General features: G+C 39.7%; 2 protein-coding genes, 1 long non-coding RNA gene and 2 gene segments (V, D, J or C); 2 read left to right on the top strand and 3 right to left on the bottom strand.

The window, feature by feature from the left end:
• Nucleotides 1-1,009: 1,009 nt before the first annotated feature.
• On the bottom strand, nt 1,010-3,187 carry LOC141753823 (uncharacterized). The gene is made up of 2 exons (XM_074612424.1): nt 2,638-3,187; nt 1,010-2,199 (listed from the first exon to the last, which is right to left on the bottom strand). The coding sequence occupies exons 1-2, from the start codon at nt 2,828-2,830 to the stop codon at nt 1,352-1,354; spliced, it is 1,041 nt and encodes a 346-aa protein (XP_074468525.1). The 5' UTR covers nt 2,831-3,187; the 3' UTR covers nt 1,010-1,351.
• A 711-nt stretch (nt 3,188-3,898) lies between these two features.
• LOC141753841 (uncharacterized) lies at nt 3,899-6,832 on the top strand. The gene is made up of 3 exons (XR_012590511.1): nt 3,899-4,026; nt 6,181-6,394; nt 6,702-6,832. It is a non-coding gene; the product is annotated as an uncharacterized LOC141753841 (long non-coding RNA).
• On the bottom strand, nt 5,281-6,945 carry LOC141753824 (uncharacterized). The gene is made up of 2 exons (XM_074612425.1): nt 6,807-6,945; nt 5,281-6,408 (listed from the first exon to the last, which is right to left on the bottom strand). Exons 1-2 carry the CDS (start codon nt 6,943-6,945, stop codon nt 5,564-5,566), a joined length of 984 nt encoding a protein of 327 aa, XP_074468526.1. The 3' UTR covers nt 5,281-5,563.
• Nucleotides 6,946-13,027: 6,082 nt separating this feature from the next.
• LOC141753829 (Ig kappa-b4 chain C region-like) lies at nt 13,028-15,179 on the top strand. The segment is given in 2 exon segments: nt 13,028-13,472; nt 14,682-15,179. Coding segments are annotated over 2 exon segments (456 nt in total).
• A 1,160-nt stretch (nt 15,180-16,339) lies between these two features.
• On the bottom strand, nt 16,340-17,033 carry LOC141753830 (immunoglobulin kappa variable 2-29-like). The segment is given in 2 exon segments: nt 16,340-16,670; nt 16,887-17,033. Coding segments are annotated over 2 exon segments (357 nt in total).
• Nucleotides 17,034-17,233: the final 200 nt, after the last annotated feature.

Raw genomic sequence — 17,233 nt, 5'->3', positions numbered from 1 at the left:
GCTCGTTCTCCTCTTTTGATCGAGAGAGTTCCTCCTCGTACTCTGCTATCGTTCTTTCAAACAGCCCACATATCTCTTCAGCAGCCGCAGTTAGTCGCTGCTTCACCAACGCTCTCAGAACGTCCCCTTTAGACATGTTTACTGAATCACAGCTACGTTTCCTCCAGACACGCAAGCTAACTTCATTAGCATCCTCGGCTAACAGATGAGTCTGAAGTGAAACGTCCACAAAGTCACTTCAACACGTTCATCCGTTCATACCGGCTCTGCTGGTTCACTCCGGTTGTATCTGATGAACTGACTGACAGAACCAGCGGGATTAACGGGGGAAAAACCGGTTAACAACAAGAACCTCTTCAACCAGACTCCACTTTACTCAACTCAGCCACGGTAAATTACTTCCGGTATCACCTCTTCAAAATAAAAGTGATCAAACTTTGTATTTAAAGGTCCCATATCGTGCTCATTTTCAGGTTCATACTTGTATTTTGTGTTTCTAATAGAACATATTTACATGCTGTAATGTAAAAAAATTTTTTTTATTTTCCTCATACTGTCTGTCTAAATATATCTGTATTTACTCCCTGTCTGAAACGCTCCGTTTTAGTGCATTTCAACGGAATTGCAACAGAATTGTGTTGCTAGGCAACAGTTTGGGTCCATGTTTACTTCCTATCAGCTGATGTTATTTACATACACTGCAACAGGAAATAAACTGGGACACATTTAGAATGTTTACATTTAAAACCATGTAATGATCTTTAAATTATATATATTTGAGACATCACAAATGAACAGAAATCCAAACGGCTTGTTTCAAACACACAATTTCTGAATACGGGCTGTTTGTATTTTTCCATATATTGAGCGCTTTGATAGTTTAACAGTATTTATATAGCACTTAAACCTGCTTTATAATGTAAAAGACATGAAAATCTCACTTTTTACAATATGAGACCTTTAAAGGGCCCATGTTTCTTTGGTTATGCAGCAGAATGGTCCCTGTGAATGTAATTATTTAATACAGTTTATTATATTAATGGATTATTATTACTGATACTACATAAAACCGGAGTCAAATTCCTTGTTTGTATATAATTGGCGAAATAAACCTGATTCTGATACCTTAATGAAAGCATCTGGTTGTAAATGTCTATCTGGATCAGAGTTCCTGGCTGGTTCTGGTCCTCCACAGTCCTCTCCATCAGCTTCTGTTTCCATCTGTTCAGTTGAGCTGCTGACTGGAGGCTCTGCCTGTCTGTTCTCCTCAGTTTGAGTTTGATGAAGCTTTGAGGACTGACGACCAACACATTAGTGTGTTTTGTCCCGTGGAAGCCAGGCAAATCTTTTGTTACAAACACTCCAACTGAATCGTTCCTCCCGTGTGAACTGCCATGTGGTGTGTAAAATTTGCCTTTTGTATAAAACTTTTACCACAAACTAGGCAATTAAATGGTTTCTGTCCTGTGTGATGCATCATGTGGTATGTCAATTGTACCTTCTGGATAAAACTTTTACCACACACTGAGCAGCTGAAAGGTTTCTTCCCTGTGTGATGTGCCATGTGGTATGTCAGTTGTACCTTCTGGATAAATCTTTTACCACACACTAAGCAGTTGAATGGTTTCTCTCCTGTGTGGAGTCTCATGTGTAACTTTAAACTTCCACTCTGTGTAAAAGATTTTTTGCAGACTGAGCAGCTGAAAGGTTTCTCTCCTGTATGAGATCTCATGTGTCTCTTCAGATTTCCACTGGCGCCAAATGTCTTCCCACACTCAGAGCAGCGCTTCTCACCAGCACTACATCTCAAATCACTGAGAGGGGAGTCTCCAGTCTTATCATCAGTATCTGGTTGTAAATGTCTATCTGGATCTGAGTTCCTGGCTGGTTCTGGTCCTCCAGAGTCCTCTCCATCAGCTTCTGTTTCCATCTGTTCAGTTTGTCGTTCATGAAGATGTGAGGACTGAGGTTCTTCTTCATCTTCTTCACTCTTCACAGGGACAGGAGTGAATGGGAACTTGATATCAGCCTCCTCCAGCCATTGAAGCTGCTCTCCCTCCTGACTGGTCCAGAGTTCCTCCTGTTCCTCTTTAATGTGTGGGGGCTCTGGGTCCTCCTGGACCAGACTGGAGCTCCACTCCAGCTGCTCAGGGGGAACCTCTTCTTCAACCACCAACAGCTGCTGGACGTCTGGGGAGACTAATGAAATACATAAACACGTCTTAGAAAACTGTAATTTCACAAGACTTAATCATTAATTGTGTGTTAATAGTTCAAAATGAGCTCCACCTCAACCAACTACAACAGTCAAATGCTGCATCTACATTAATTACAACTTGTAATACTTTAAGTACATTTTCCTGATTATACTTAGATACTTTTACTTAAGTAACATTTTCAATGCAGGACTTTTACTTGTAACCAGTGGTGGAAGAAGTATTCAGATCCTTTACTTAAAGCTGCAGTCTGTAACTTTGAGCAATATGATAAAAAGTTATGTTTATAAAACTTTCATTATATCCTGATAGTATTGTATGAGAGAGATAATCTGTGAAAAAAAATAATGTGAATATTTAAGTAAAGGATCTGAATAGTTCCTCCAGAACAGTGATAATAAAACAATGAAACGGTACAAACCTGCTCTGTGTACCCGGACTTCCGGGTTCAAAACAGCGTCCAGTAGTTTCTGTTGTCGTTGATTCTCTTTTGAACTGAACTCCAGTTCCTCCTCGTACTCTGCTATCGTTCTCTCAAACAGCCCAAATATCTCTTCAACAGCTGCAGTTAGTCGCTGGTTGACAAAAGCTCTCAAAATCTGAACCTTAGACATTTTTACTGAATCACAGCAACGTTTCCTCCAGACACGCTCCGGTAAAGGGACTGTTTCTAACTTTTTACACGAATAAATCACCCAGGTCTGTTTCCCCTGAGCGCTCGCGTGTGGCTACGCTGTTGAGACTCCGACTCCAACACAAACTACACGGAAGCACCAAAACCTCACAGTTCTATCTAGTGAAGCCCGTCTTGCAAAACAAGGTTGACCGCGGTCGGAGGACGCGGGGGAGACCGTAGCTTTGGTCTCCAGGACCGGAGTCTCTGCTCCTCTGCTCCTCTGCCTGCCTTCACTCAGCTCGCTCCACCTCACGTGCATGAACGCTCACTCCTCACTGCAGAAGAGTTAGTAGCTCTGAGAATATCTAGTGAATGTACAGTGGACGTTTGTGCAGAAATAACTGCTGCAGCTCCTCCAGACCAACAGAGGTTTCCCGTGTCTTGTGAAGTGACGGGGCTCCGCAGAGAGAAACGTTATCGTCTCCGACCAAAACTCCGGGGTCTCTCCTGTTCCCTCCGGCCGCGGTCGGGAGGCTGAAGCAGGAAAAGCCAACACTAGGATCAGCATTGATTCATGGAGAGACCTTCGTCTGGTCAGCTAACATTACTGCCAAGCAGCTGAAATATAGAGTGATATTGTGGTTTTATCTGACGTGTGTTGCCTCACTGTGTTGAGCGATGCTCGTTCATGTCTATGTAGAGCCAGCACAAGCGCGAGCCCGACGCTGACTGTAGTTGACTAAACGGCCACAGGGGTCGCTGTTAACAAGCGTTTCTGACGCTGAGCTGTGTTGCTAGGTTACTAATCTCTACTTCCAGCTAGCAAGCTAACTTCTTCAGCTCGGAGATGATTCAGATGTTTCCAGATAAAGGGAACAGCACAGAGTCCATTCAGACAGGTTCATCTGGACATTGTGGCTCCATGATAAACACAGTTTGTTCTCCATCAACTAGCGCTGTGTGGCCGAGCTATCTCAAGCTAACTTCATTTAGCATCCTCGGCTAACAGATGAGTCTGAAGTGAAACGTCCACAAAGTCACTTAAACACGTTGATCCGTTCATACCGGCTCTGCTGGGTCACTCCGGTTGTATCTGATGAACTACGTGACAGAACCAGCGGGACTAACGGGGGAAAAACCGGTTAACAACAAGAACCTCTTCAACCAGACTCCACTTTGCTCAACTCAGCCACGGTAAATTACTTCCGGTATCACCTCTTCAAAATAAAAGTGATCAAACTTTTATTACATGCCCATGTTTGTTTGGTTGTGCAGCAGAATGGTCCCTAAAGAATGTAATTATGTCATACAGTTTATTATTTTAATAGAATTATTATTACTGACACCCATCTGTATACATTCATAACTTGATTTACAAAGTATTCCTGTAAGTAGTTGAATTTTTAAGGCAGTTTATGGCAGATGATATTCTCTACAATGCAGTGTTACATTTAGTTAACAGCTGTTCAAGCTCAAAGTTAAAAACACAAACCTGATGTGTGTGAATGCGTGTGTATGTGTGTTGAATGTATCAGTTCATGTTGGCGTCTTAAGTGTGTTTCTTTTTAACATGATGCTCATTTATATTTTTCTCTGGCACCGCAGGTAGTGTGTTTTATGTTTGATATGTATATGTTCTTAATATGCCCTTGTACAAAGTATTTATTTTTATAATTGTAATATAACTTATTATTTTAATGGAGCTTCCCAGCAAAAAGCATTTCACACGATTGTACCTGTATAACCGGCGTGACAATAAACATCTTGAATCTTGAATCTTGATTTCTTCCCTCGGAGTGCTTTCTCGTCTCGTGGTGGCGTCTGCTGCCTGCTCGTCACCCACTACTACTATCATTAGTAGCAGCCTTTTCATTATTAGTAGAAGTCATAATTCTATTATTGTTACTGATATTTCTATTATTACTCTATTACATCCACTGCTATTGATTATGTTATTAGTTCTATTTGTATTACTACTTATAGCTGTAGTGCTATTATTGTGGTTGCTGTGCATCTCTCTCTCTCTCAAAACCCAAACCGGTCGAGACAGATGGCCGCCCACCCAGAGCTTGGTTCTGCCCGAGGTCTCTACCCGTTAAAGGGGAGATTTTTTCTTGCCACTGTCGCATAAGAATGCATGCTCATGGAGGATCTCTTGTTGGGTCTCTAAATGATAGAGTACGCTCTAGACCTGCTCTATATGAAAACTGTCTTGAAATAACTTCTGTTGTGATTTGATGCTATATAAAAATAAATTGAAAAGCATTTTGATGTTGTGGCTCAGGGTGGAACTAAATTTAACTACTTTATATACTGTTGGATAGTTTAACCTGTAACAATCATTGTGTTACAGTAAATCTGTAACATGTACAATAGTATGAATTGTCCAGTACATATAGATGTGTAACACTAAGGGGATAGTAGTTTTTGGAAAAGCATGGAGACAGATTATAACAGTACATTTGATTTATACAACACTAGACACAACAGTTACTTTACAAAGCAAAAATAACAACAAGAGGTCAAAACAGCTCTAAAACACACAGCTAATCCAATAACTGGCAATCAACTGGATAGTGAATTAAACCAGATGTAGTTCCTTTTCAACATGCACCAGCTCTTGGTCGCAAAAACTTTACACTTCCTGTAGTGGCGTCGAATTAAAAGTCATCTTTGAAGCGACTGCTGGAGTACTGATCCACTCAACAGCTCAACCAGCACCTCTCCACCTTCACCTGCTGCCGTCAACAACAACAACACACTTATGGTTTTTGACCTGTGAATGCCACGTGAATCTTTTGTCACACATGCGGCATTTAAATGGCTTCTCCTCTGTGTGCAGGGCCATGTGTGTGGTCAAATTTGCCTTTTTTGAAAATCTCTTACTACAAACTGAGCAGAGAAATGGTTTCTCCCCGGTATGGACTCTCATGTGATTCACCAACGTGCAACGCAGACTAAAGCTTGTGTTGCAAACGGAGCAGGAGAACGGCTTCTCTCCCGTATGAACTCTCAAGTGTGTCGTCAAATTTGAGCTCTTTGTAAATTTTTTACCACAAAATTGGCAAATGTGACATTTCATGTGGGTCAGCAGATGGTCCTTGCTGCTAAACGTTTTACAACACTCAGAGCAGCTAAAAGATTTTTGGGCCGCGTTATATACAGAGACTTCATTGATTCTCAAAGCATTAAAACCTGACTGAGTTTCCCTCCTCTGCTTCAAGCCATCATCACTGTCTCCAGTCTCAGGTTGTAAATGTCTATCTGGATCGGAGTTCCTGGCTGGTTCTGGTCCTCCAAAGTCTCCATCAACTTCTGTTTTTAAATACTCTGCCTCTCTGTTCTCAGTTTGTCTTTCTTCACCCTTCACAGGGACAGCAGTGAATGGGAACTTGGTGATATCAGCGTCCTCCAGCCCTTGAAGCTGCTCTCCCTCCTGACTGGTCCAGAGTTCCTCCTGTTCCTCTTTAATGCGTGGGGGCTCTGGGTCCTCCTGGACCGGACTGGAGCTCCACTCCTGCTGCTCAAGAGGAACATCTTTAATCACCGTGAACGTCTTGACGTTTGCAGGAAACACTGAAAAACACACATAACAAGTTGTGTAAATGTACCACACACTCATTGTTTTGTGTATATTATACATAGGGATGCCCGCGGCGCGCATATGCTACGCATACACATAATATACCTACTAGAAAATATACATTATATATATATATATATAAAGATATAAATGGATTACATGGTAATATATATTTTTTTCATTGTTTATAGTCATCCCCAACAGCCTGTACTGGGTCTAAATACAGTATATCACAGATCACATGGTTAAAATCATATCTGCCTGTTTGACACTCTTTGGCCACCAGGTGGTTTCGTTTTCACATGAAGAGAAATGAACCTTTTCTGAACCAATCTGCTGGAAAGCTTCATGAAGCTTCAGCTCGACATCACTAATGTAATGGTCTACTGACCAGCTCCGTCTCTCTGCAGCAGCCGGATCATCTCCTCCTCGTACTCTGCGATGGTTCTCTCAAACAGACCAAATATCTCCTCAGCAGCAGCAGTCAGTCTCTGGTTGACAAAAGCTCTCAGCAGTTCACCTTTAGACATGTTGTCGGATTGTAGCGGGAGATTTAGAGGTCAAACATTCAGGATAAAACCTCTAAATGGGACATGAAGAGCTCTGGTTAGTTTCCTCCCGCTGAGAGTCGGTTAAAGGTTTAAAAGAGAGGAACGAAGAAACGAAACCACTTCAACGAAACGCCATCTTGGCCAAACAGTGACAAGTGCTTCCGGGGCACGGTGCTGACCTTCAAAATAAAACCTGAGTGTGTCCTCAGAAACAGCATTATTGGCCAACTATGTCAACAAGTGGTCTACTTACTTACAGAGAAATACACATACAGCAAAAAACAATACTGCAATGTTGAATGAATGCATTATTTTTAGGACCATAAAAGATAACATGTTAATATTGTGTATTTTTGGTTGTAGCGGATCAGATTTAAAGCTAGGGTGAAGATACTGATATAATTTAAAACTAGAAAAACCTAATGAATATATTGGTACCCACCATGTCATACTAGCTTGTTGCGAAGGAGGTTAAATAACCCTTCAAGCTTGCGCTAAAATGTTGGGAGGAAAAAAATGCCTGATAAAAAGTTCCAAAAATGTCTGAAAAAGAAGCCAGAAACAGAATTATAAGTCAACTATGTCAACACGTTACTTACTTACTTACAGAGAAATGCACATACAGCTAAAAACAATAGTGCAATGGAGAATGGATGCATTCTTTTAATTTCTTTATTATCATCATTATTTTTTCATTTCTTTAACGCATTAACGCAACTTGCGTTTTTTAGGTTGCAGTGGGCATTGTTTTAAAGCTAGAGTGAAGATACTGGTATCATATGAAACTAGAAAACCTAAAGAATCTGTGTCATACTAGCTTGTAGTGAAGGAGGTTAAATAACACTCAGAAAAAAGTCCGAAAAAAGTCTAAAAGAAAGGCAGAAGAAAAGTCTGATACTGGTGTCATATGAAACTAGGAAAACCTAATGAATCCATTGGTACCAACCATGTCATACTAGCTTGTTGCGAAGGAGGTTAAATAACGCTCCAAGCTGTGCTAAATTTGGCGAGGAAAAACTGTCATGGCCATTTTCAAAGTAGTCCCTTGACCTCTGACCTCAAGATATGTGAATGTGTGAGGGTTTTTGTACGTAAAAATGTTGAAAAACGTTCAGAAAAAAGCCAGAAAAATGTCTGAAAAAAGGATGAAAAATGTAAAAAATAAAATCATGTCCATTTTCAAAGGGGTCCCTTACCCTTTGACCTCCAGATATGTGAATGTAAATGGGTTCTATGGGTACCCACGAGTCTCCCCTTTACAGACATGCCCACTTTATGATAATCACATGCAGTTTGGGGCAAGTCATAGTCAAGTCAGCACACTGACACACTGACAGCTGTTGTTGCCTGTTGGGCTGCAGTTTGCCATGTTATGATTTGAGCATATTGTTTTATGCTAAATGCAGTACCTGTGAGGGTTTCTGGACAATATCTGTCATTGTTTTGTGTTGTTGATTGATTTCCAATAATAAATATATACATACATTTGGGATAAAGTTGTTACAAAGATAAAAATACACGTTTAAAATGTCCTTAAATCTGCATACATCCATATCATAGTATATTGTATAGTGTTTTTCAAATATTTTTTTATTGTTTAAATACTGCTTGAAAATGCTAAATAGGGGAGATCAAATCAAGTGTGAGGAAACTTTGAAGTTGTTGAGGTGGATCGTTTGAATGTGTGTGTTCAGTGAAGTGTATCAGTCTCTGCAGCAGCTTCTAGCTGCAGTTCAGTTTCAGTTCAGTCTGACTGAGGGAGGTTTTTGTACGACGCTTTTTCACTGTGTGAACACACGCTGACTGTTGATAGAGTGATAACTCTGACAGTAGTAAACTGCTGCATCTTCAGCCTGGACTCCACTGATGGTCAGAGTGAAGTCAGAGTTTGATCCACTGCCTGTAAAACGATCTGGAGTTCCTGATGCTCGTTCATCAGACCTGGAAATGAGCAGCTTAGGAGCTTCACCGTCTCTCTTTTGGTACCAGTGCAAATAGTGTTTACCACTGGGAGTTCCTACAAAAACTTTTGGGCTGACCCTACAGCTGATGGAGACGGAGCGTCCCAGAGCAGAGGTCACTGCTCCAGGCTGAGTCACTGTGACCTGTCCTCTGGACTCTGAGGACACAGAGACAAAAACATAAAGCAGCGTCACGGTTTTGTCTGCTTCATTTCAGAGGGACGGATGTTCATAGAGAGGAGTTTGAGTCTCTGGACTTTACCTGTGAAGCAGCAGCAGAGGAGAGTCCAGATGAGGACGGAGATCAACGTCATGATTTTGATGAGGAGGATTTCTGTTTCTTCTGTTGTGATGAAGGACAGCTGTCAGTCATCCAGTGTTCAACTCTCAGGACTATAAAGTCCCCCAGAGCACTGGAGCATGGTGCTGCTGATGCAAATTGTCTCTCTATGGAAATGCTCTGACTGACTATTGATCAAAAACGTGTCAGTGCTAATAATTCGGCTTGCTTTCCTTCAATTAATTCATCAATTAAAACACAATGATTCATTTTGGAAACGTGTAGAACTGTTGTAGTGAGTTTCTATAATAACCAGCTGTGTTTCACAAATAGAGACTGGTTTTAATACGTGTTAATCTTAAAGTTAGGTAGCCTACTTTACAACTCCTTCTCACAAAGAAATATCTACATTTTTATATATTATATATTACGTTACATTCAAATATTTACACATACAACATCTTGACCACTATGCAAAACTTTGTGCTGTTATATGTAATGACTTTTCTATAATTTCCATTACTGTAAAGAATCTATATCAGAGAAAAACTATTCTAATCTATCTGATAGATCTCAGAGTGTTTTTGCTGAGGGTTCATCTTTATGCAGATGATACAGTTTTGTCCTTTGAAGCTGCCTCTTTAACCAACTCTCCTATTTTGTCCTGGATTATAGTCGCAGCTTTAGACACGTGATTTACCTGTAATTGTTTAAAGCCTCTGAACACCCCCACAGGTGTTTTCAGTTCTTCTGGCTGATCAGACCTCTGCTCAGTTTGAAGGGAGGTGAAGCTGTGATGAGAATTTATCAGGTCACAAATCTTCATCCACCAATAAAAATGATACAGGGGGGCAATTTGTTCCTAACAGGTGCAACAAAGCTAACATGAGACTCAGGAGGATATCAATCAATGAGTCTATACACGCCCACACAGTCCTGAGAAGAGGTCTAATCAGACAGATTAACTAAAAACATCTTTCCTATAATAAAACAAAGGACATGATATTTTACAGCATATGCTCCAAAATATTAAATATTTCCTGTGTTGATTTTAACCCCTGAAGTAAATATTCTCACCTTCCTCCCACTAATTGATTATAGTGACATCTAATGAATGTGTCTTTTTTCTACAGTATGTAAATGTTGTCTCACAGATAGTTTTATGAATGTGGACTCCTCATGTTTCTATCTTTGAGTCTGGGGAATGTCAATAGAAGAGTGATGAGAGTCTGCAGGTAGCAGGATTATAAAGAACTGGAGTGAAGTTATGACAAGGTGTCGTTATGTTTCTGTTATTTGTTTGGTGGAAGAACCGCACCTTGTATACTCAGCTGGAGATATGGTGTTAAAAACATTTTTGATAAATTAAGACATGTTAAATCATGTCTGATTTATGTGTACAGCGTGAATGTGTTCAGTGAAGTGTTTCAGTCTCTGCAGCAGCTTCCAGCTGCAGGTCAGTTTCAGTTCAGTCTGACTGAGGGAGGTTTTTGTACGACGCTTTTTCACTGTGTGAACAACCACTGACTGTTGATGAGATGTGCACTCTGACAGTAGTAAACTGCTGCATCTTCAGCCTGGACTCCACTGATGGTCAGAGTGAAGTCAGTCCCTGATCCACTGCCTGTAAAACGATCTGGAGTTCCTGATGCTCTACTATTTGCCGTGTAAATTAGCAGTTTAGGAGCTACTCCATCTTTCTGTTGGTACCAGTTCAAAAAATTGGAGTTATAAACCTGCTGACTGACTGTACATCTGATGTTGACGGAGCGTCCCAGAGCAGAGGTCACTGCTCCAGGCTGAGTCACTGTGACCTGTCCTCTGGACTCTGAGGACACAGAGACAAAAACATAAAGCAGCGTCACGGTTTTGTCGGCTTCATTTCAGAGGGACGGATGTTCATAGAGGAGAGGAGTTTGATTCTCTGGACTTTACCTGTGAAGCAGCAGCAGAGGAGAGTCCAGATGAGGACGGAGATCACAGTCATGTTTTAGATGAGGAGGATTTCTGTGGCTTCTGTTGTGATGAAGGACAGCTGTCAGTCATCCAGTGTTCAACTCTCAGGACTATAAAGTCTCACAGAGCACTGGAGCATGGTGCTGCTGATGCAAAGTGGCTCTCTATGGAAATGCTCTGACTGAATATTGATCAAAAACGTGTCAGTGCTAATGAATTTGAATAATATCTATCAATAAAGTTATGCCTACAAATGTCTAATATAAATATACGACCATCAGTTTTATGATACCACACATTTAACAACATAAATGATATATAATGATTAATTTGGGAATTTGTGGGACTCTCTTGTAGTGAGTTTCCACATTAACCAGCTGTGTTCCACAAACAGAGACTGACTTTAATGAGTTTTTTTTTACTAGGGTTAAACTAAAACATTATATTCAGCATCTTTTACGCAGAAAACGTTGTGCATCATATGTTACAACTTATTTACAACCTTGATTACTGTAAAAATGCTTTATTACTCAAAAGTGGTGAAAACTGTCTCACTGACTAAAGTTATAAAGGAGTTCCAGTCATGTTCAGGATACTTTAGGTGACATTGATTTTAACTTATAATAAACTAAATTCAGGTTATTATCCAGCACATGCTGCCCAATCATAACATAAAATACTTCCAGTGTTGATGGTAAGATATTTCTGAAGAAAACTTGGTTTAAATTTTCATTTTAAAAGAACCTTGTGTTAGCTGCCTTCCTTCCAGTGATTGATTATGGTGATGTGTTATTCATGCCTCAGCTGATGCAGATTAATTACTGTCTCACACTGTCATATATACTTGTGTTTAAATTCATCATTATGGGTAAATTCAACAGATGTGTGGTGAGAGTCTGCAGGCAGCAGGGATGATAAATTAAAGGCTTGAGTGACAAAGTAAGTCTCTGTTTCTACAGATATTGATTGTATTGATTATTAGGAGGAAGAACAGCTGTTAGTGTTGTCAGCTGGAGAAATAGTTTAAATAAAAATGGGCTGATATTATGAAGAGTTTTGTTTTTGTGATTGGTATTATTCTAGTAGTTGTCTGTGAATATATTTGAAATAAAAAGTGTGTGTACGTACAGTGTGTGTGTGTTCAGTGAAGTCTTTCAGTCTCTGTAGCAGCTTCCAGCTGAAGTTCAGTTTCAGTTCAGTCTGACTGAGGGAGGTTTTTGTACGACGCTTTTTCACTGTGTGAACACATCCTGACTGTTGATAGCGTGATGACTCTGACAGTAGTAAACCTCTGCATCTTCAGTCTGGACTCCACTGATGGTCAGAGTGAAGTCAACTCCATTTCCTGCTCCACTTCCACTGAATCTGGAGGAGATTCCTGATAATCTCTCTGATGTTCTGTAGATCAGAAGTTTAGGAGCTTCTCCAGTTTTCTGATGGTACCAGGCCAGGTAGTATTGTGAACCAGAGTACTGAGTAACTTGTGTACTGGCCTTACAGTCAATAGACACAGTTTGACCCAGCTGCACTGATTTAGCTGCTGGCTGAGTCAAGACAACGTTTTGTCCAACAGACCCTGAGGAGAGAGAAGAAACACTGGACATGAGATGGTGAGCTGAAACTCAGCTACACTCCAGATGATTCTCACATGACAGAGAAATGATTTTCCTCACCCTGAGTGAAGCAGAGGAGAGTCCAGATGAGGACGGAGATCAACGTCATGTTTTTGATGAGGAGGATTTCTGTGGCTTCTGTTGTGATGAAGGACAGCTGTCAGTCATCCAGTGTTCAACTCTCAGGACTATAAAGTCTCCCAGAGCACTGGAGCATGGTGCTGCTGATGCAAAGTGGCTCTCTATGGAAATACTCTGACTGACTCCAACAGGGACTTGGATTACTCTGATGATGCTGTTTATCAATAGATCAATCAGTTTACCACAGTATTGATTAATAATGTGTTATGGCTTCTTTTTCTTATAGGTTTTGGTTTGATGACTGCAGAAATATTTTCTTTCAGAACGTCTTCTGTCTGGTTTCATTTAATGTTAGAGTGATCAATTTAAGATTCAGACAAATTTAACAATATATCTTTAAAAATGTGATGAATTCTAAACAATTGTGGCACAATATGATTAATAAAATATAATATAATATTTTTTTTTAAAAACAGGAACTGTTCATGTTGAGTTTGTTGTGTACAAAGTCAGAGAGCCGTGTCTCTCTACAGTTAGAGGTTTTTGTACGACGACTCAATCAGTTTGTATTACTGTGGTACACGTTCGGTGGAGGAACCAGACTGGATGTTGGAAGTAAGTCAAATGTTCATTATTTCAGGAGTAATTTCTCTTTGTTTTATTTTATATTTAAACCGTCTCGAAAAAAATATTTGCCTTTACACTTTCATGGATGACTTTTTCGAAGAGACAAAGTTCACTTGAGCAATAGAAATTCAAACACTTATTGTTACAGAAGTAAGACATTAAACTAGAGGATAAATCATTATTTCCAACTTTAATGTTAAAGTTGCATCTTGAGGGCTTGTAGGTTTAGTTCAGTCAGACAAAGTAAGAGAGCCGTGTCTCTCTACGGTGAGAGGTTTTTGTACGGCGGCTCAATGACTTTGTATCACTGTGGTTGACTTTTGGTGGAGGAACAAGACTGGATGTTGGAAGTAAGTTTCTGCAAAAAAATAGTAAATACAATATTGTAAAATAATGTTTTAAATTCTATTTTGAATGTTTTGGGCTGATAAATATATTTTTTATATTCATAACAATGTTAGTATTCATGTTTTTATTTCTCCTCCTTTATCGTGGAGACTAACTCAGAGCAACTACCGAACATTTCTTGACACATTCCTGTCATACTGAAATTTAAATGACTTGACGATAATCATATAAGTTCAATTCTACTTTACACATGTTTGCTAAGGTTAGTTTTTTAATATTCCACCACAATGATAACTGTTGTTATGATGAATTAAAATGTACTTTATTCAAGTAAAATTTAACAGAGTGAAGATAAAGGTAGGCATTTGAAAATGTATAAATTCTGTAATGTTTTTATTGTGTCATATTGTGGCAAATTTTCTTTGAAATCTTTTATTAGTTTGCTAAATGAAGAATGAAATCCTCCTGAGGAAGAATTTATGTCATCAATTTATTATCTGTATTTGCTTATGTTTCCACTACATTCTTTACGGTCATGTGTAATTAAGGTTTTGGATGATTTCGATGAGAAAGTTTAAAAATGTGTCCAAATTGTAATATTTTATTTGCAGTGCAGTTTGATGTATTTCAGGTGATATGAGGACTCTTTCTGTGCTGATATGCATGAGAGGTTTCTTAAAGGGGAAGTGAAACAATGTGTGAGTGAGTGACTGGTGGAGCAGAAAAAACATCTGACAGAAACTCCTTAAAGGAGAAAATCATCTCTCACACAGTAAAGGTGTCCAAGTGTCTGGTGTTTGATTGACAGCTGTGTTGTCCCTGTCCTCTAAGCTGATTGATGTCTTCTAGGTGATGCCCGTCCCACCCTGACGGTGCTGCCCCCCTCCAGAGAAGAGCTGGAGCAGGGGAAGGCCACGCTCATGTGCCTGGCCAACAAGGGCTTCCCCTCAGACTGGAGTCTGACCTGGAAGGTGGACGGCAGTGGCAGCATCAGCTGGGAGGAGAGCAAGAGCCCCGGGGTGCTGGAGAAGGACGGCGGCTACAGCTGGAGCAGCACCCTGAGGCTCCCTGCAGACCAGTGGAGCAAGGTGGGCTCTGTGACCTGTGAGGCCACCCAGGGCTCCCAGACTCTGGTCTCAGAGACAGTGAGGAGAGACCAGTGTTCCCAGTCCTGACCTGACTCACTGGGACTCTGCTACTGGTTTCACTCTGCTACTGCTCTCACTCTGCACTCTGTAACCATCTCTGTCTTTTATTGGACATGTTTCAATAACAATATTTACCAGCTTGTTGCAGTGCTTCAATATTATTTCACTGTTTCCAGATAATAAAGACGTGTTCATCAAATCAGTTGTTTTCATGTTTGTTATTATCAAAGTGTCTGAGTGATTTTCTCTTAATAGTAACAGTAACTGTGTTAAATACTGAGTGAAATGTTGTAATTTCTCCATGATGACTGTAGAAAGACAGTTAAAGAGTACATGATAGAGGTCTATATATGCTGTATATTCAAAGAGTTCATGAACTCAGCCAGAACTCCTGATTATTGATTGATTAATACAACTAGTGATGGTAGTAGTATTGTGTTTTTTATTTTTAATCATTGCAATTTTACAGCACAAATGCAAAACAGTTGATATAATATAACCCATTAGCCCATCCTCCCTACCTGTTCCCCACGCACCCACCCAAACCAACACATGGTACGCTCACACATGTACCCACAAAATAACATTAAAATATATAAAAAAAAATAATATAAAATGAAAAATAAAATATACACAAAAAAAATAAATAAACTCAATGGAAAAACACTAAAGAACATGCACTATTATTTGAATAAAATTACAAAAGTCTGAAAATGATGCTGTAAATCTGAAGTAAAAGGCAGTATATCATCTGCGTAAAGAAAAATAAAATGAGTGTGATCTGCAATTCTAAACTATTATACTGTTACTATTTACATACTGCTTCTACTGAAGAGCCACAGAGATAAATAAAAGAGATGACAAGAGGAAATAATTATTACGCTACTTATTTATATGCTCCATGAATATATTTTTGAATTCAATCAGAAAATATATTTGTTCACTGGAATACAAAACACAGAAAAATGGCTAAAATATATTATAGACATCATTTCATGATGATATGCCATTTGTTTTTAGTATGTTTGAGTTGCTCAGAAAAATGGTAAGATATGAAATAAATAAATAAATAATATTAATAGTTTTAATGTTCATGTGTTATCATACTGTATTGATAAAAGGTAAAGAATTATAATAACTTAATTATTAACAACTAAAGACTTGAAATCATATTTAAACAGAGTTTAGCTTTGATGTGAAAAAGAATGTTTGAAATTAAAATTATAACAATAGTTATAAACATTATATTTTTATTGTTAAAATGTTAATGTATAATCATTAAATATTTTATTTCTTAGTAAAACCTGTGTTGTTTCAGTTTGAGTGCAGCTGTTGAGTCAGATCAGTTCCTCTTCAGCTGAGGGAGGTTTTTGTACGACGTTGTATCACTGTGTGAACGGGAAGCTGTCACCCTGCTGACAGTAGTAAACTCCTGAATCTTCAGTCTGAACTCCTCTGATGGTCAGAGTGAAATCAGTCCCAGATCCACTTCCACTAAAACGATCTGAAACTCCAGACTGACGGGTTGTAGCTGTATGAATCAAGAGTTTAGGAGCTTCTCCAGGTTTCTGAAGGTACCATTGGAGGTAGGTAACACCTGTACTGGTTTTACATCTAATGGAGGCAGTCTGTCCTGGATCAACAGACTGAGATCCAGGAGACTGAGTCAGGATGGTTTCTCCTGATGAACCTGAAAACATGAAAAAGAGCGGAAGGGTTATTGAGAAAAAATCCAGCTTGGAGAAAGATGATCAACATCCAAACAGAAGAGTCTGGTTTCTTTAACACGGAGAATAGATGGAAGAAGGTAAACGCTGCTTGTCTCGGTGTTTCTCCATCATAGCAGAACATCATTGTGGTGAACCTGGTTGCATCCTGAAGCAAAGTTTTCAGAAGAGAGTCTCACCCTGAACAAGGAGCCCCAGGGTGGCCAGCAGTAGAATCAGTGGCATCATCATTGTGTCTCTGAAAGGCCTGGACAGCCACTGATCAACACTGGCCTCTTAACGACTGGGAGCAGAGAGGCAGGACACACATATGCAAACACACAGAGTCAGTGAACTGTAGCTGTCCTCAACACATCATGCTGTTTCCTCCTCACTGCTGGGACAGATCACTGTTTGAATCATCCCTATGGGGATTCACACAAACTCTGAATGTGAACTTCTCATTACGCTCCCTCTGCTTCTGGATTAGACTTCATTATCTCCAGAATAACTGCAATACAAACCAGAATGTGGTCTGAAACAACAT

The sequence above is a fragment of the Sebastes fasciatus genome, chromosome 17 (assembly GCF_043250625.1).
Source record: "Sebastes fasciatus isolate fSebFas1 chromosome 17, fSebFas1.pri, whole genome shotgun sequence".
In the NCBI taxonomy this organism is placed as follows: Eukaryota; Metazoa; Chordata; class Actinopteri; order Perciformes; family Sebastidae; genus Sebastes; species Sebastes fasciatus.
This window is presented reverse-complemented; position numbering and strand designations above follow the sequence as displayed.

Bases quoted from the DNA above. Each gene is read 5' to 3' on its own strand.
- LOC141753823 (XM_074612424.1), bottom strand. From the start codon at position 2,830: ATGTCTAAGGTTCAGATTTTGAGAGCTTTTGTCAACCAGCGACTAACT. The intron at 2,200-2,637 runs GTTTGTACCGTT...GTATTTCATTAG, and splicing joins AGTCCGGGTACACAGAGCAG to TCTCCCCAGACGTCCAGCAG.
- LOC141753824 (XM_074612425.1), bottom strand. From the start codon at position 6,945: ATGTCTAAAGGTGAACTGCTGAGAGCTTTTGTCAACCAGAGACTGACT. The intron at 6,409-6,806 runs GTCAGTAGACCA...TGTGTTTTTCAG, and splicing joins GCTGCAGAGAGACGGAGCTG to TGTTTCCTGCAAACGTCAAG.